This window comes from Chelonoidis abingdonii, chromosome 10 (genome assembly GCF_003597395.2).
Source record: "Chelonoidis abingdonii isolate Lonesome George chromosome 10, CheloAbing_2.0, whole genome shotgun sequence".
Classification (NCBI taxonomy): Eukaryota; Metazoa; Chordata; order Testudines; family Testudinidae; genus Chelonoidis; species Chelonoidis abingdonii.
In genome coordinates, this window is record NC_133778.1 from 18018539 (window position 1) to 18038902 (window position 20364).

Genomic DNA, 20364 nt, shown 5'->3' on the forward strand with positions numbered 1-20364 from the left:
AATTCAGGGATTCGACTCTTTCCACTGCAATGAGCAGAATTTTCTGCAGAAAACATCTGCGGTTCTAAGAACTTAAATAGGTTTTGCAGTAGCCTCATTTTCAGACAGGCTACGCGCACAATGAAAGTGCATAATGCCACAATAACCAGAACATATAGTCACACTCTTGTTGTTTGTGGTGCATGCAAGTGAAATAGAAGCACCTGCAGGGACACATCTTCCAATAGGAATGCTTCAGTCCTGGGGAAATCCAGGGATGTTTCTAAAATCACATATTTTTCATTAGATAAATTAAAAAAAGACTACTTTTTGTGGGTGAAATATACCAGGAAACAGAAATAGGAGGCTATAGCTACACATGCTTCTAATACCTTGCCTTGGGACATAGCTTTGAAAAGAACATTTGCCTAGGCAGAGGTAGACCTAGGAGACCAAAATGTGCTATCCCTTCTGCCCAGTAAGTAGTAAATACCCTCCACACTGTAACTAGACTAAAGGATGGAAGCGTTTTCCATCCACTACATACTAGAAGGATTTTTCCTTCGAGAGTTATTGAACCACACATCTCATAGAACTAGTCATGCTGAAGGAGAGAAGGGATAATTGCATTGATTGTCAGTATGTGATAATTAATTCACTAGAGAAATATGTTTAATTTCCTGAAGTCTAGGATGAGGTGAAATCTCTCCTTTTTGCAATGAGAAAAATAATAGGCTGTTTTGCTCCCTGCAGCAGAAATGGGAAACCTAGGAAGGGTACATGATGGAAGAGGAAACAGGAAAGGATAGCCCTGGTCTTTCAACCTTTAAGACCCAATAGTCTAAAGTGACAGAATATGTCAGGCAAACAGGAACAGTAGGAAAATAACTCCATGCTCTTGAGCAAATTTTAAATATGACTATTTGCAGGGACCAATGCAGGAAGGTGCTTAAGAAGCTGAAAGGAGGAGTCTGTTGCTTTTTGTTTGGTTGTTTTTTTGAAAAGTGATTTACGCAATACTAGATGCTGGTATCCACAGGAAAAAGTGCTTTGCAATCCTCTGCTGACAGAGCTGCTTTCCATGTGGAGGTCAGACAAATCCAAAGGATACCAGTTGCTCTTGTCTCCCTAAAATTGGCCAAAATGTCTAAAAATACCCCCAAACAATAAAAGACTTGAGACTGCTGCATCTTTCATTAGGTCATCAATAGAGAATCTGGAGAAAGGTGTGTAAAGACAATTGGAAGTGCTGCTTAGGAACCTGATAGTCTAGGTTTTAGCACCTTTTAGCAACTGACTGCCAACAATTAGTGATCTCAACAGGTTCTGTTCCAGTGTTCGTTGATAGGAAGACTCTCTGTTTATCCTTGGCAAATTGAATGATGTTGCAATATCTGTGAACCTTCTCCTGACTGGAGAAAAGGGGCACGCCCAAAGACTTTTCTATCTGGTGAGTATGAAGCTTTTTCATACCCAAAGGAGAGGCAGTTGAAACAAAATGTTCCTCCTCAGCTGTAGGAACAGGACATATGAGCTGATCCTCCAGTTTCAGAAAGAATATTTGAGGTACACAGATGAGAGGATGAAGCCAAAGGAAGAATTTAAAGGGCACTTACCCTAAGGAAATGGTCTTCAAGTATGGAATGCCTAAATCAGACAGCTGTATAATAACAAGCTACAGCAGACGTGTAAGGCTGTATAGGCCAGGAACACCATAAATATGTAGAAATCTTGTTATTGACTGGTCTTTGAATCCAGGTTTTTGAAACAAAAGTGGTTGTAAGGAAATCTGTACAGTAACTTTGAGAACCGAATCAGGAAATCAGTGGATGTTCCATGCAGAGAAAGGCATGTCGTAAGAAAAACAGTTGTTTTCTTTGTTTAGTTTTTCTATCAGAAAGCAAAGCTGGAGCCCACACATGTGCGAAGATATGGAACACAGGCACAGGCATTTCTTGTGCCAGATCAGAGGGAGACAGTAAGTGACAAACGAGGCTCATGACTGTTACTGTACCTAATAAGTAGAGCAAATGTTGGTCTGTGATGGACATTTCATAAAAACATTTCTCCCTAGAGCCTTGAATTTTCATTTGCTACTTTTTTCAGGGTTAGACATTGAAAGAATTTTATTGACACTAAAGAAATTCTGTTTTTTTTTTTTTTTTTTTAAATACTAGAACCACTGCTCTAATGGTCAAAAATGATTAGATATACACTTGAACTAGGAAAACAGATTTATGAAAAATTAAACTTTGTCGAATAAAATAGAAAGGTGAACTTCTTTCAGATCTTACAAACTGATGTAAAAATACAGCATCAAAACATGTAGTAAGGAACAGCATGAATTTCGTGGTTATCTATTATAGGAAAAAGTACATCAGTGGATAACCTGAAATTTCTAGAAACCCTGTTTCCATGTCTCCAAAGTCACATGAGTTTTTGCATCATTGTTTAATGGCTATCCTAAAAATCACAATCCTTTGGGATGCATACTTGAAAATTAATCATAGAATCGTGGGACTGGAAGGGACCTCGAGAGGTCTTCTAGTCCAGTCTCCTGCACTCATGGAAGGACTAAGTATTATCTAGACTATCCCTAGCAGGTGTTTGTCTAACCTGCTCTTAAAAATCTCCAATGTTGGAGATTCCACAACCTCCACAGGCAATTTATTTCAGTGCTTAATCACTCAGAGTTAGGAAGTTTTTCCTAATGTCCAACTCAACCACCCTTGGTGCAATTTAAGCCCATTGCTTCTTCTCCTATCCTCAGAGGTAAAGGAGAACAATTTTCTTCCTCCTTCTTGTAACAGCATTTTATGTACTTGATAACTGTTATGTTCCCTCTCAGTCTTCTCCAACTAAACAAACCCAATTTTTTCAATCTTTCCTCATAGGTCATGTTTTCTAGGCCTCTAATAATTTTTGTTGCTCATTTCTGGACTTTCTCCTACTTGTTCACATCTTTTCCGAAATGTTGCACCCAGAACTGGACACAATACTCCACTCGAGGCCTAATCAGAGCAGAGTAGAGCGGAAGAATTACTTCTCGTGTCTTGCTTACTACGTTCCTGTTAATACATCCTAGAATGATGTTTGCTTTTTTTGCCCCAGTGTTACACTGTTGACTCATTTAGCTTGTGATTCACTATGACCCCCCAGATTCCTTTCTGCAGTACTCCTTCCTACACAGTCATTTCCCATTTTGTGTGTGCAATTGACTGTTTCTTCTTAAGTGGAGTACACTGCATTTGTTCTTATTGAATTTCATCTATTTATTTCAGACCATTTCTCCAGTTTGTCCAGATCATTTTGAATTTTAATCCTATCCTCCAAACCACTTTCAACCCCTCCCAGTTTGGTATCATCCACAAACTTTATAAGTGTACTCTCTATGCAATTATCTAACTCACTGATGAAGATACTGAAGAGAACTGGACTCAAAACTGATCCCTGCAGGGTCCCACTTGATATGCCCTTCCAGCTAGACTGTGAATCACTGATAACTACTCTGGGAATGATTTTCCAACCAGTTATGAACCCACCTTACAGTAGCTCCATCTACGTTGCATTTCCCTAGTTTGTTTATGAGAAAGTCATGAGCGACAATAACAAAAGCCTTACTAAAGTCAAGATACACCACATCTACCACTCCCCGCCATCCACAAAGCTTGTTACTATAATAAAGCAACTGCATCTTGTACAGTACTGCAACTTTTTTCACAGAATTATTACAAGACTTTATAGTAACACTGTTGGATATAAACCTTCCTTGCTAACAAAGATAGATCTTAAGCAGTTTAAAAAAAAGCGGATCCTTTTGTTAGTATAGTCACACTGAAAGAACAACTTCTGCAGATGAATAAATGGGAATGAAAAAACAATAGTGAAAGCTTCAGTAGGGCTATCTTCAATATTTCAGACTGTGAGAGTGGAAAACTGAAATTCTTCCAGGAGGACAAAGAGAATGAGACATTTATATTGTTCACAATTTACACTGTTTAAGTGCCTACATTGGCACATGAAAAGATTACAGGTTTTGTCCTTTACTTATTTTAACTCACACTCTGCTCAGTGTTCAATAGATATATTTTTAAAGAAACTGTTATTGCTTTTCCTGCAAATGAGCCCAGCCTATGTATGGAACTACATACACTGCCAAGCAATAAGTAAGCCTTAATTTATCACTGTGGAAGTGAAGTTATGCATTAATTTGCAAACCTTTCAGCCACCACACTTGTTATAAGCGAGATCCAGCTGTTGCTCACAGACTGGCTCTTTTTTGAGGGAAGGGTAGGTGAAGTAAGGTAAAAGAAAGTTCTTACCTTGTTTGTGTCCAGCCAATGAACTAACCTGGCTTTCATCTGCCACTGGAGGAGACAGAGAGAGACAGAGATCAGAAATTCCTTTAAAACTAGTGATCTTTGAAATAATGTCAAATCATTTCAGACACATGATATATTAATTTTTTAGTTTGTAATGATTTGCATAAAGGCTTTTTTTCTCTCTCATCTACCTGGGATACCTCAGAGATCTACCACCTGATCCAAAGTGTGTTAAATTCAATGGAAGCATTTCTACATTTGAAATGCAGTTGTGGACAGGGCAACTGATTTTGTAAATATCATTTTGCCCAAAAAATCATAGGACTTTGGAGAATTGTAACATTTTCAGGTCAGAGGCCACAATCCTGGAAAAGAATCCACAAGTGGGGACCCTCACATCTGCATGAAGTCCCACTGAACTCAACGGATTCTGTGCAGGCATCAGGTCTCCTGGAAGCAGATCCCTTTGTAGGATCTGTGCTTTGTTACATTATGAAAAAGCTGGGTTTATAACTCATACCTTTACAGTCTACATCATCTTGCAAAGCATGGATCTAAATAGCCTTATCAGTCTGCACACAGAATAAATCGTGGAGAACTATTTCTAAACTTAACAAAAACTGTAATTTTGCATAGTAAGTATACTTCAGTTTATCATCATACATCTCATGAAACTAATTAAAACATTTCCCCAGAAGCTTGTGTGGAAAAACCAATCACCCTTTTTTAAAAAGAATTTTATGCAAAAGAACAAGTGCTAATGTAATGTTAAGGCTCATGAATCTAGCAGAGAAATGAGCATTAACGCTGATAGCTTATCCTTAACTCTTCCTGCCTAGCCACCTCTTTGAACTTATGTCTGGTCTCCCTTTACAGCATAACAAATTGTCAAGCCATACAAAATATAATACAAACTGGAATTTATTATACAATCTTCCTTGTAATGACCACCATTAAAAAGTCAATATTTACCCACAGTTGCAGGAAAGACCACAGAAAGACTTGTAAAACAAGAGAAACTTCCTATTCTTGCTATGTGGAAAAGCTGTAGAATCTTAGATACCACTGTTTGGTAAATGTAGGTAAATGACATAACTGAACAGCAACTAATGTACAATAATTTCCAGTATTGTATGTAGCCATCAGACCTGGCTTGATGTTTAAGTCTCAGTGGAGATCTAAAACGTAGGTAAATACCATCCCAGTTTTACAAATGGGAAACAAAGGAACAGACTGGTAAAGTGTCTTGCCCAAAGTCTGCCTGAAAGTCAGCGTCAGATTCGGCATTAGAATCCTGATGCACAGGCCCATGATGAAGTCACTAGACCATTATGTCCCCCACACTCTCAATACACACCGCCCACATTCCACAGCAGTAAAACAGACAACTTAATGTGGACTACTTTATGGGGAGAGACTTGTGAAAAATGACTGGGACTATGTCTCCACTAGAGAGCTTACAGCGTCACAGCTGTAAGATTGCTCATGATGTAATCCCTTTATGTGGATGGGAGAGCTCTCTCCTGTCGATATAATTTAAGCGCCCCCAACAAACAGCCGCAGCCATGTCAGTGGGAGAAGCTCTCCCACCGACAAAGTGCTGTACACACCATCGCTTTTGTTGGTGTAACTTAGGCTGCTCAGAGGTGTGTATTTTCACATCCCTGAGTGAGCAACATACGTTTTGCTGAAAAAAGTGGTAGGGTAACCAGGCCCTAGTAATCTTTGTAAATTTCTGTATAAGTGCAAAGTATTGTTGAGGTCAGGCCGAAGTGGGAAGGGAACACAAAAAGATGTGGGCACCAGGGCCTACGCTCATTCTTTAGGGCATATAGTCTCTGGAGGAGATGACAGACAGACACACATTTCACTACCCAGTTAAACAGCCCTCAGAACTGGAAATGAGTTTCCTGTGTGATATTTCAAACTGTGCCCCCCAAAATATCTACCTTCAAGCTGAAAGCAAGCATGGAAAACTTCAGTCCCAAAGGTTAATGTTTTGACAAGTTATGATTGTGTGAAAACAAGGGATTATAATGGAAACTGATTTGCAACCTTAATTATAGCAGTCACTAATGGCAACCGCTATAATATATGGTAATTACCTGAAGCAGGTTGTATTACAGTACATGGTAACTATAAAAAAAACAAAATACCAAGATTCATAGACTTTTTTTAAAACTCTGTTGATGATTAGATTTGCCTGAGAGAGGTTTATATTATTAAAAGGGATAAACCCATTTAACTCAAGCATACCTTACATACTGGTTTCACATATAAAAATCAGATTTTCATATTGGAGGGAAAGAGGAAGAGTGAAATGATTACAAACTGAAAAATCTTACAAAAAATACGTCAGCTTGCCCTTTGTCTTTGAGAAACTGGTTTAAACATTCCCCAGACTTAACTGGGAAACACACTTCAGTTATGATTTCAGCTTATGTTCATAACTTTACATATAATGTTATAACCAGGTACTTTACCATGACATTACTGATCAGCAAGTTATGACTTTCCGAACGATATCTCACAGGGCATATATTGTATAAAGATTATTACAATAGTGTGCAGGGTGTGAATAAAGGGGTGTATTCCATCATAATGCCTCACATGTAAGTAAGATAAAAAAACATTAATAAGCTGAGTCCTGTACAATAATGACACCATTCATTTTTCACTTGTGTTCTTTTTTCCACAGCAAGACCTAGCCACACAAAATTTTATTTTTAAATTTCAGCCACTGTTGGAGTATCTCTGCAGAAAGGCTTCTGATTTTTTTTTTTTTTTTAAGTTGGGGGAGGGAAAACCCTCTCTCCAAATCACTACTACTTCAATAATGGCTGGAGTATTTTTGAAGAAACATTTAGAGAAGAAATTACCTCTGAAATTGTAACAAAGACTAACCATGGAAAGTTTCAGGCCAAGAGAAAAATGCCTGAGAATGTTCTGAGCATCTCAAGATAGCAGTGCATACAGAAAAACTTCGCAGTACAAAAATTCAACTATAACTTTCCCTAATGAGAATGTTATATATACATATTGTGACAAAGTTCCTCCTCTACCTTGGTGGGTACTGCGCTTCTTGGCAGATTTGCTCACCTCAGTGATCTTCCCCACAGTCTGGGTCAACTCCTCCTGTGTCTGATCAGGAGTTGGGAGGTTTGGGGGGAACCCGGGCCCTGCTTCTCATACTCCGGGTCGCAGCGCAGGGCACCCTGTGGATTCACAGCTGGCGTATAGGTACCTGCTGTAACAGCTGCTGACAGCTACAACTCCTGGGCTACTCCACCTGGCCTCCTCCAAACACCTTTCTTTATCGTCACACAGGATCTTCCTCCTGATGTTTGATAATGCTTGTTTCCTAAATCCTCCAGCAGTACACTCTCTCACTCTCAGCCTTGCCTTCTTGCTCCAAACCTCACACACGTCCTTCTCCTCTGCTCCTCCCTGCCTGACTGGAGTGAGCTCCTTTTTAAACCCAGGTGCCTGATTGGCCTGCCCTGATTGGCTGCAGGTGTTCTAATTAAAGTAGCTATCTCCCACTGCCTTCTAGAAAGGTCTTAATTGGCTCCAGGTGCCTTGATTAACCTGGAGCAACTGCCATTTGGTTACCATGGTCCTAGGGATTTGTTTAGCCTGGAGATAACATACCTGTTTATCAGTACTTTACTGTAGCCATCTGGCCTTGCCCCATCACAATATGTTTTTAAGGTACGAAAGTTAAATGTGATACACTACAAAAAAATCTATCTATTTCTGGGACCAGGAAGTAAGGAATGGGGAGCAAACAAACAAATGGAAATGAGCAGTACAAAGATGTATTACTTCTGGGGGAATTCTGCACCACTGCGCAACACAGAATTTTGCAGAAATTAATATTGTGCGTGCAGAATTTTCTTTCCCCCACAGAAATGGGGTGCAGTTTTCCTGGCAGCCACTAGGGGCCTCTGGACCCAGCAGAGCCCAGCTCGCAACTAGAAGACACTGCCAGAGGGAGGGAGAGGGTCCATGGCACTGCAGTTCCCAGCACGCCCTGAGGGAAGGAGACGGTGTTGCACTGCAAACTCCATACACACCCTGGACCCAGCATTCGGCTATTTCTTCCTCTAGATCCCTGGGTTCTGGGTGGGGAAGGGGAGCAGGTGTCTGGGCTGGGGGCGGGGGGGGTTGACAGCTGGGCTCTGGAGGACAAAGGGAGTGGGTGTCTGGGCTCTGGGGGGGAGGAGATGTGGGTATCTGGGCAAGGGAGGCCCTGCATCTGGGCTCTGGGGTGGGGGAGGTGAGGGTTGGGTGTATTGACTGGGGTGAGAGGGAAGACCATGTCTGGGATCTTGGGGGGGAGGGATTGCGAGTGTCTACCCGCCCCAGCTGGGCTCTGGAGGGAGGGGAAATGGGCAGAGAAACAGGGACTGGGTTGTCATAGGGGTTTCTTTAACTCTCTACTCCTTGAGAAGTGTTTGTGTGTGTCTGTGTTGTTACAGACATAGTTGCTGACAGGGTATTTTGAAATAAATTACCAAAATAATTGAAACTGGTGTAATTATGTAGTGTTATTTTGACAATTAAAATTTGCAGAATTTTAAAACGTGTGCAGAATTTTTATTTTTCAGACCCAGAATTTTTAATTTTTTGGCACAAAGATGATACTTTCTGTTGCTGAATTAAAAAAATGAGACATACATTTGGATCATTGTAGGATACATCTATATAATGTAATGATTATTTTCATAATATGCATTATTCATTTATCAGTTATCTGCACATCTCAACAAATACATTATAACTAAGGCTAAGATTTTGTCACGCATATTTTTAGTAAAAGTCACAGACAGATCACAGGCAATAAAGAAAAATTCAAGAAAGCCCGTGACCTATCTGCAATTTTCACTAAAAATATGCATGACAAACTGGGAAGTTATGGGGTCCCCATACCACTCTAGGGGCCCCAGCTCAGAGCTGCAGGGTCTCCTCACCACCTGTGGCTCCAAGCTCTGGGACACCTCGGCCGCCCGTGGCAGCTCTGAACTTTGAGGCACTCCCGCCACCTGTGGCAGCTGGGAGCTCCCGGGGGCCCTTCTGCCCTTGGGGGCTGGGAGCTCCTGGGGAATGCTCACCGCCTGCAGCAGCTGGGAGCTGCGGGGCACCCCAGCTGCCTGCGGCAGCTCTGAGCTCCAGGGCACCTCTAGCTCCTGCAGTGGCTGCGAGCTTGGGGCCCCCCCAGTTCCCACCCACCACCTGCAGTGGGAGGACCCTGCAGCTCCCAGGCACCATGGGCTCAAGTCACAGAGGTCTCTGGAAGTCACAGATTCCGTGACCTCTGTGACAAAATCCTAGTCCTAATTATAACTGGTGAAACCAGTCACTTGTTTGCAGCCAGCACCTGCAATGCTCATTGAAATGTAAGTGACTAGTAAGGACTACAACCACTTAATACAAATGTGCAGATCTGGGGACTTTGCAAGACCCACAAGATCATCCTCTGATGACAGAAGATGACATATTGCTAATAAGCAGAAATCTCTCCAGTTAAACACTCACAGCTAGCATTACTCTTTTTACAATGCCAACACTATGTCAAGAGGTGGAAAAACTAGATAACATGAATATGCAATTATGTTAAGATTTCCAATATTTCATGTTGAAATGCCTGAAATAAAGCAGCACTCTAGAACATGATGTAATGTTAAGTATCAGTAGAAGAAGCTATGATGGTAAAAATGCTTGTCTACTCCCTTCTACTCAGTCTTTGATTGGCCTCTCCATGCCACGCGCAAGACAACCAAGTTATGTGTTTTACATCAATGTTTTTCTTTTCAGTGAAGTAGCATGCAGCGCGTATTCTAAATAGGGTCATAAGAGTTTTGCTTCTCTCAATACAATAACACTTTCCTTAATGGTCAGTAAATTAATTTCAAACAGTTATTTAGAAAATCAAAATCAAGGCATCTGCCAATAGTGATAATCAATGTTCCTCCTTTTTCGCAGATCAGTTTCAGCACCATAGCTTTCTTTTCTCAAGCTAATATAAAGCTGTTCTGTACAAAAAAAAGTCAAGTTGTTCTTCTTTACCAAAAGCAGGGTATTACTATTTTAACTTACAGTGCCTCTTTAATTTACATCACGGTTTTTGCACACTGACTGATACCTATTTAAAAAAATCCTTTAAAAATGTGTGAAGGCTACAGTACCATACTTCTGGTGAACAAAATGACATGCTTTTGAAGAGCAGTTCTGCATTTCTGATTATAAAAATAAAAAAGCAAACCTAAACCAATAAAACATCAAGGAATTTCCTGGAAAACTAATTTCTCAAATAACATTCTGTGTTTGAGAAAGCCTAACATAAAACTTTTTATAATAAGCCAATTCATTAGCAAGGACCTTACTCCCTAGCTACATACACAAACGTTGCTTACAAGCTTTTTAGAATCTAAATAAATTACTTTTTCTGATCTAAACATATTATAGTAATACAAGGCAACAAATCGGTCACTGGCTTTCCAGATGGATGTTATCCTTACACAGCCCTTTCAGCATAATAAAGACATAGCACTATCAATTAATTTTAGTCAATGATCGTGCCAGTGACATGACTCTCTTACAGCTTTTTTTTTTGGCGTAGTGGCTCCCAATCTAGTCGTGGGAGTAAATTACTCACAGGGATTGTGTCAAATTTTGGCTCTCAACTACCCCTTTGAATGTTTTGCTAGCTATTTCATTTATTTTTTGGAATCTCCCTACTACATTTTAGAAGTGCTGGGGACTTTTATCCCCTCTGTACTGGGGAGGATGGTTTACTGTTACGTGGTAGGATACAAGCTGAAAACTCAGATCAATTCCCTAATCAGTCATATTTCATAACTCTTTTCCTCAAGAATTTTCTGTTTCTAGTGATGCTCTAAAGCAGGCAAGGGCCATATTACATTTTGAATTGTGATCATGGGCCAGGTCTACAAAGTGAGAGACATAAATTATCCGCAGTCCATAACCATTCTCCCCTACTTACAACAATGGGCTTGATCCTGAGAGATGCTGAGCACTGGCTAGCTCTGCTCACTTTAATGGGAGTTACAGACACTCAACACCTCTCAGCATGAAGACTAAAGGGACGTTTGTACAAAAATGGAGGATAAAGTATGGCTTTTAAGTAGTAACAAAGGGCAACATTTTCCAAAGTGCCTTAATATTTGGTGTCCAATGTGAGCTCCTTAGAGCCTGAAGCATCAAGGCTCTGAAAGGCTTCTCAGATTCTTTTTCTCATCTTTACTACTTTGCTCTAAACTGTTCTTTCAAGAAAGATTGTAATTAACTTGACAACTTAATTCAGTTATGTTCCAAGAGCTTCCCTGATATTGTAGATTCAATACATCCCACATTTTGGCACAAGCCTCTATTTGCACCAACCATTACTACTAAAGAACTGACTATATACACTCTGTGCTGTACAGTACACAGGGACCACATTTCTATTTTTAAATTAAAGCTTTTTATTTGGTAGCATATAGCATCACTGTACCATTACAGTCGCCAAATTCTTCTTTTTCTTTTAGTGGCACATCACCTTCATTCTTCAGTGTTACACTGTCAACTGAAACCATCCCCATTATTTCACACCTTTGTTGTGTAGCTAAATACCTTATATAATCATTTAATTGTTTAATATTGTTGGGGTTAATTCATATGTAATCAATGTGTGAGGAATAGATTTATGCTGTAGGTAGGTAATCGTGTAGGAACATGAAGGATAATATTATAGGGGTATAAGATTGATATGCATATATTATTGGTAAGAGTGTGTTAGGTATACAAGTAAGGAAAGACTGTAAAGTGAGACCTGTCAAATTTCAGCTTAGCCACATCAGGCCTTTGGCCTGAAAGAAGTTGACATGACTAGTTGACCCAAAGGGAACGCGGTACCCGTAGAATTGAAAGACTATCATGAAAGATGTGTTAATGGGTGCTGTTCAGGAAAATACGCAATCCCAGGCCCGGTATTACTGCAAGTTGCCCAATAGTAACATCATGGGAAATTCTGCAATGACTGCAGGTTACCATGGGAACTTATTATGTAAATGTTAATGATGATATGGGGAACTCAAAATACAGGCAATGGAAAGTGGGGTGTAGAATTTATGAAGTGTGGAAGTCCTGATAAGGGAAAGGGTTGGAACTATCATGCATCTGCATAAGGATTACGGGTGTGAGTAACAGAATAAAAGGGTTCTCTCAGCATCAATAGGGAGGAAAAATCCATCAGGAGACCTTCCACAGATGACCACCCGATGAGAGATCCACCCATCTCAGTGGTACCATTGGGGATGCAAGTCTGAAAACAATGATGTTGGACATTTTATGGTAATCCTCCATCTTCATTTATGTATCTAAAACATTGATTATCTGTGTATTATGGTTTTTAATAAAGGGAAGATTGATAACTTGTGAATGTTATTGTGGTCACTGTTATTGCTCCCAGTGTGCTCCTACAGTCTCCAGACCTAATGATATTTCTTTTAGTGGTTGTCACCCTGCTAATTCAGATATTGCAGCCCTTAGAAAGCTCAAACCTTTGGCACAGCCTGCTATAGTTTGACATACCATTCGCAATATCAACCCAACACCATTATGAAGGCTATAGTTGCCTTTTCTAATTCTCTCTAACCTCTACCGAAGCAGATGAATCTTTCTAATGAAACACAGTACAACACTAATACTGATCTAGCTTGACTATAAACCTACATTATGTCATTATCACTTCTCCTAGGCTCCCAGAGTTAATCCAAAAGTTCATAATCAAATCTCTCATTTATAAGTTAGAGCCACTGGGTGGGGAATAAGGTTTATAATGCAATTATCTTAAAACTGATCTAAAATTAAAACTTGATTACCACCAGTCCCTTCATAGTCACAACATCAATACATGCATATAATCAATTTGTTCTAATATTTTAATTGTCTAAATCAAGTAACTCCAAATTTTACAACAGATTGAGGTTCATTCTCTAATTAGAAATGCACTAAGGCATTCAAATGTTTTCCTAATTTTTGAGAACACAATAGCATCCATTTCTAATATTTCACCTTGTAATCTGCCCTCAGAAAATTTTACAGCATTAAAAAGTTACTTTTGACGTGAGCTGGATGCATTTTGAGATGCTGGTTAATACTTTGTCCCCCAGACAGCTAAGGGCTTATATATTATAATTTTGCGTAGCCCCATATTAGCTGAAAGGAGAGTCTGGCTTTTATTTTAAAAAAGTCCTGCCCTCCAATGGATGATTTGGCAAATTAAAGTTGTTCCCAAATTCTTATTAAGAAAGTATATTAGAAAGTGGTGATCCTCCAGCATGCTTTCAATCTCTTAATTCATGGGCTAAGGAACTTGACTAGGTTTTAAACTTGCTCACAACCCAAACACATCTGATTTATATTCTGCAGTGACTTACCAACATAAACGGAGTCACTTACTTCTGTTTGGTCTCTGTAACAGTCAGCACAGATCTTCCCCTAAGTATTTTTTCATCCAACCAAGACATTCCTCCATTTGAGAAATAATTATCTCCACTACCACTCTGTCTGCACCTAGCTTAGTTACTTCCTGGGATCTTGGACTTCTCTCTCAGTCTCCCAAAGCATCATCCAGTTCAGAGCAATCCAATAAGGTAACGCATAAAGATACTATTTCCCATACCCTTCTCAAAATTGTGAGAAGCCAGTGTTTTAGAGATGACTTGAAAAGTCTGATCTGTAACCTACAAAATCCTTCACTGTCAAAGAAATGATTATTTAGCTAAATGTTTGCCTCCTTGCATAACATCCCATACCCTGTATTTTAGCATATCATTTAATAATTATCCCATAATACATAAATGGAGTTGGCTGGTGTCTCCACTAATCATGCCACAAGGTTAAGGAACTCTATGAATATACCTAATGATGTTATAACAGCTAATTCTTCACCCCAAATTTAAAAACAGGTGAAAAGCCTCCCTGTTTTTTCAGGTCATGCAGCCTAACCAACTGAGATTTGCTTGTTGTAGAAAGGTGTTCTGAGCAGCACCACAGGATACTGGTCATGGGTGTTGTGTTGCACATAAAAATGATATCTTTAAATATCTAAGTCTACAGAGTATTTTGCGTGAATTGATATACAACAAAATTGCTATACACTAATATCCTTCAATTTCATGTGGCTGCAGGTTAAAGCCAACAGCACTTTCATGTTTTGCATACAGTTCTCATGGATGTAGTTTTTACAGCATATTTATGTAAAGCCTAAGTTATTCCTGTGCATAACAATTTATGGAAATCAAAGGGGTTTATAAGCAAACAATAAAACACTCCTTTTTCTTTTAAAGCACACTCATTTTCATCCTCCAGGTCAACAACAGCAACAAAAAAATCCATGTTGCCATATATTATTACTTTTGGGAAAAAATACCGTTGAGGGGGAAAAAAGCTAGTGTAAATGGATGTTGGTGAGTTATTATGGTAGTTATTTTCTATACATCTGTGTGGGGAAATGTGCATGTATAGAAGGTGGTTAAAGGAGAGGGAAAAATCATTCTTTCAATGAATTGATTGCTCCCTCTCCTTTCTCATCTGCCATTATCTTTTGAGATAAGTGTCTGACTTATTTGTGAAAAGGAAGATACAACATATTTTCATTTCTACACTTTTGAATTTGTTGTGCTGGGGTTTATAAAAGGTACATAATCCACAGGTCTAAATTTGGCCAATAATCTAAATCTAATTGTGTAAGCATCAGGATCGGATTTTGGCTGACCTTGCAGCGGTGTCTAGAAGCAAGGCATAAGGAGCCCTCCTCCTCCTTGCACAACAGAACAACGGGCATCACTCATACCAAATGTGTGTGCGCCTGCAGCACAAGGAGTGGTTCCACAAGGAGCAACAGACTCCATAAAAGGGGAAAGGTCATGCTGTCACCCTCCTCCTACATTAACTGTTGGACTCAAATCAGAGCAGGGGAGGGAAGGAAACATATACCACACCTTTCAAATGGTAGCGTTGCTCTCATGTAAGCTCCCCCTATGCTCCTGGAGGTATTCTGGCTCAGTCACCACAGAATCAAGCAGAATGTCATTAGGATCTGTTGGTGGCTTAGAACCCCTCTGCATCCTGCCGCTACAGCGGTAGCAATAAAAGGTTTGAGAGATCCCTTGACTTTTACCCTACAATAATGGAGACTAGGGCCGTGAGCCAGACACACTTTCACTCCCCTCCCTGAAAAACAGTATCAGCACACTTGCTATGTAGATTTTTCTCAGCCTTCCAAGGATGTAAAATTTCATTAGTATTTCCAACAATAAACACTTTAATCACTGCTAGTGTATTCCAGTGAAAACTAGGTACCCTACAAGTAACTGGGGGTTGCTCCAAATATATAGGCTCCACAGATCCTCATTTTTGAAGTCAAATGCTATACCACGTGCACCTCAGAGTCATTATTAACTTTGAGTCAGACCACATGATTCATCGCATGTGCATTACAGAGACTGCATCTGCAAAAACAGGTACCAGGGTCCAACCCCCTCAGTTTCTGCCCCTGTGTACAAACAGCGATGGAGACAGAAGTTAGGAGACAGCAATACAGTAAGAGATGAGCAGCTACTGCTAAGTAATCTCCAGCTTTACCTTCATATGTGCAGCTCCCTCAGCTGTACACAGGAGACTGAAAATGACAAAGTGATGCCGTATATTAAGTCCCCTATATTATTTAATCACTCCCTCTTATTTCCTGCTATTAAGAGTCAGTCATTAAAGGTATTAGTAATGATTTAACTTAATTCGTATTGCCACAATTGGAAAACAGACTGGTCTTCCACAAAGGTTTTCCTACAAAAAGAAGTAGAAGAGAAGGGAAAATAACGGTAGTTTTAGGCATTATTCTACTAGGAAAAGTGAGTATATAACAACAGCATATTCTTACTCAACAGAATTGCTCCTTGTGTAGGTATCAGCTCATTTTAGAGACAAAAAGTTTTTTTTACTATTTCATAAACTTGTTAGCTCCACAGTGCAAACCAGATAAGAGGTAGTGAATTGGGCTCTGCTCTTTCTTGTGTCACCAATAGACGTGTTTACTAATTTCCAATTACAGGTCTAATCAGTGACACCTGGGCAACTGCAGTGATGACTATGTAGCTGCAATGGGCAAGTGAACAAACAACAAAAAACAGCTGAAGTAGACTATTGCTGATACCTGGAAGACGTCTCTCTTGTGCAACTGAGATGCAGTTTTCTACATATAGCGTATCTTGCAGACACACTTGTGTGTGCTATAAAAGATAATGGTGGGTACACAACGTACTTTAATAGAACAACTGCACAGAAATCCAAACTATTATTACTGATTTTCACATTTTAGTAAGTGTCTGTAACTTCCTGTGCTGTCAGTGTCCCAGTTTCTTTGGTATTTCAGTTAACTTGTACCTGGGTTTTGCTGTAAGTAAACTGCACAAAGAGAACACTGGTACATACCAAGGCTATGATACAGCATCATTTAAAAGCATATACTAGTAAACTTTTGAAAGCATCAGAACATTTGCATCTAAGATCTCCAGCCTCGATGACTAGCGAGGTGTAAACTCTCAAAGTAGGGACAGAGGAATAAATGTAATCATATTCCACAAGCAAGCATTTGACCTAGCCTCTGTAGCTAAATAGCAATGATGTGGAGAACTGCACAAAACTCCCAGTAGCTATACTAGCTTAACATTGGCAAAACGAAGTCTTGAGAGCTTTTGTTGCTGTAACATGAGTCTCTTCACAGAAGGTGTCAGTTTACACAGCCTTAGGACAGAAACAAATTTCACTTTGGACTATACCCCATATGCAAGCGAGAATGTGAGATTTACCAAGAACTGATTTTCTTGGGACATAAAAACTAAGTACCCACTTCAACTCCAACTTGTGTAAAAGACTGCCCTGGGAGGGTCACGGTTTAATAAACGGTAAGACTCCTCCTCTATCATGGTGACGGACCTGAGGGTCTGTCCTTCTAGACTAATGGAGCATATCATATTCCAGATGGCTTTGAAGAATATTATTTTGCCGACAGATCACACTAACCACTACTAGAATATAATAATAACCATATGTCCTTGACTTTTGATATTGTGGCTTCTAAATGACCATTTGCTGGATCCATAGCCATAGGTCACTATGGTTTTTTAATTATCTGCAACAAATGAAATGAGTTAGAAGATGGCTAGAATACCAATGGTAGACTGACAGTGATAAAGCATTTTTGAAGTCTCTGTCACTGCTGTACAGGAGGCAAAGAAGATTGTCTTTGTCTCTTCTCCCATAGTGTCTGCAGACTCTCAGATAACAGATCTTTTTGAATGGTGATTACCCTAGTTAAACTGCACAGTATTCATTATCCGAGCTGAATATTTTTCACTGAAGAATTTTCATTATACTTTGGAAATAAAATGAGTCAGATCACAACTGAGCTGTCTGCCTCTATGGAGATGAGGCAGGGGTTTTTTGAGATTACAAATACTGTTTCCTCTGCAGTTTCAGCCAGGGTTGCTCACCTTGATTCTGGGAGGTGCTCCAGATTACAACCTGTAATTTGGACCTCACCCGTCCTGGTGGCCAAGGAAGGCAAGTAGGGAAGTACTGGGCTCAGTACTGGCTAAGACTGTTCCCTATGGGATGAGGAAACATGGAAGAAGGAGTAGGGTGTGACTTATTTTTAACCAAGTTCTTGTAAGACAGCTAATTCAGAAAACCAATTATTGACTCTAACAATCTTGACAGCTATCCATCTGGATCTAATCTGCCTTTTCTGAGGGAAACTATGATCCTTTTTCAATCAGGTCTCCTTGACTTCAAGTCACACAGGTTTCAGGCCCGGGAACAAGACAGAAGGAGGCCTGGCTGATGACCTGCTAACAATGGATGAAGGTCAAGTAATCATGACAGTTCTTTTGTTCGTCAGCAATTTTTGATGCCTCTGATCAACAGATATTATGGGCTCATCTGTGGTACCTAACAGGGGAAGTAGAACTTCTATTATCTTTGTGAGATACTCCAGCAGATAGTTTTGGACAACTGGTCTTGTGCTCTAAGGACTCTGTCATGAAGGATACCTCAGAAATAGATTTTGTCACTCTCCCGTTTAACACACATGCAAGTTAGTTGAGAGGGATAGTGAAGGGACATGGGCTGTGGTGTGTTTGAATAATGCCAACATCCAACTCACTGTTCTTCACGCTTGGCCTGGCTTGTGCAATGAAGTAAATGACCCAGTCTCTTAAGAGATGGAAGCATGGAAAAAAGAGAGCTGGTTCCAGTTTAATGCAGGAAGAATGCAATACAATGTTGGTGCAATGGGAGAAGCAGCTAGAAGAAGTGCGGAGGATAGTACTGGAACCCTGGATTTAGGCAGCGTGCCCGACAAGTCACAGTTTGGTGTTGCTTCTGGATGCCAGGCAGAAGCAGGGCTGGCTCCAGGCACCAGCTAAGGAAGCAGGTGCTTAGGGAGGGTGGCCAACACAAAGGGGCACCAGTCCATCCGCTATTGGAGAGGACCGTCCAGGTCTTCGGCGGCAGGTCCCTCAGTGCCTCTCTTCCTCTTTGAGCTCTTGCCGAAGTGCTGGCAAAGAGGAAGAGAAGGAGTGAAGGACCCGCTGCTGAACTTCCGCTAAGAATGGAGCGACGCAATTGAGCTGCCGTCGAAGAGATGCTGATCGGCTTTTTTTTTTTTTGCTGCTTAAGATTAGGCTATTGTAACATATTGTACTTTTGACTACCCCTAGGGACTACTCAGAAATTGTTTCACTAGTGCTCCATGTTCTGTACTGGTTGTATATGGAGTTCAAAATGTTGACATGGAAAGCCTTACTTGGTTTTGGACCTTGCAACCAAAAAGAGACTGGTTCTCTCTACCATGTGGTACTGCAGCAATTGTATCCATGTAGTGACTCAAATTAGATTTCCCTGGTTTAAACGGGAAAAGGCTGCTTAAAAGGCGTGTTTGTAAAGGTTCCTCAGAGACTTCAGTATGTCTAATCTCACTCCACAGGTCCATTAGGGTTTTCTAAATGCTAGTAACCAGAACCCCCAGGCTCCGCCCTGTGCCCCATCTCTCCCCTCAAAGGCCCCACCCCTGACCTACCTTTTACCCCAGGCTACACTCCTCCTTCACGTCTTGGCCCACCCCTCCAAGGCCCTGCCCCTGTTGCTCACTTCCTGTCTACTATGAAAATGCACATATTTTCTCTATAAAAAAATCAGATCACAAAATACTAAGATAAATCTGCACCATGTCAGAAGGAACTACAGTGCGACCACCATTTAAGAAGCTTTAATCTGTTGGCTCTGTGTGTGTCTAAATAAACCATTCATGATCTATTTAAGGCCCTCATCTAGCAGAACACCTACACGCACGCTTAGCGCCATACCAGTGGAACTACTCAAACTTATTGGATCAGGGCATAAATATGAAATACCCAGAAAAAGAGTGAGATGTGCCATACAGAAGAAATATAAAAGGTTTTACTTGGTTCCTGTTTCTTTGAGTTTGAAAAGGCTTGGAGACTTTTCTTCTTGCTATTGTTAAAATACAATTCAGTTTTCCCCACAGAAAAGTATTTGGGTAAAAACCAAATAAAAAAAAAAAATAAAAAATCAACCCTTGCACAGTTTGCTAATATTGTGAAAACTTTCTCTCAGTTTCACCCACACTGCAAAAATTTTCTGCACAGCTCTGATGGGTAGTGGACCATAACCTTACGCCTATGAAAACCTACTGCGATGTTTTGATTGTTCAACTCCGTTATTGTCAATGATCTTGTCCTAGGAAAATCAGCTGTTATCTAATGCAGTTTTGCAATTGCCTAAATTCTATCAGAAAATAATATGTTTATTGTTTTGTTATAAACTTAGACATGCATGGACTGTTTAAAGACATAACTCTAGCACTTCTTCTATCTTATTTTCACAAAAGCTCTCTTTCTCTCAGCTTTCAATACAATACATGACAACAAAATGACATCTGGGGAAAAATATGCTTAATTCAATAACTATAGTAATT

At 40.1% G+C, this 20364-nt stretch overlaps 1 protein-coding gene across 2 annotated transcripts in view; it reads right to left on the reverse strand.

The window, feature by feature from the left end:
- PARD3B (par-3 family cell polarity regulator beta) overlaps positions 1–20364 on the reverse strand; it is a 725193-nt gene that overhangs the window by 282160 nt on the left and 422669 nt on the right. For both annotated transcript variants that reach the window (XM_075069989.1, XM_075069988.1), the window contains exon 16: positions 4302–4346. In XM_075069989.1, the coding sequence (XP_074926090.1) occupies positions 4302–4346 (45 nt within the window). The remainder of the gene's footprint in view (positions 1–4301; positions 4347–20364) is intronic.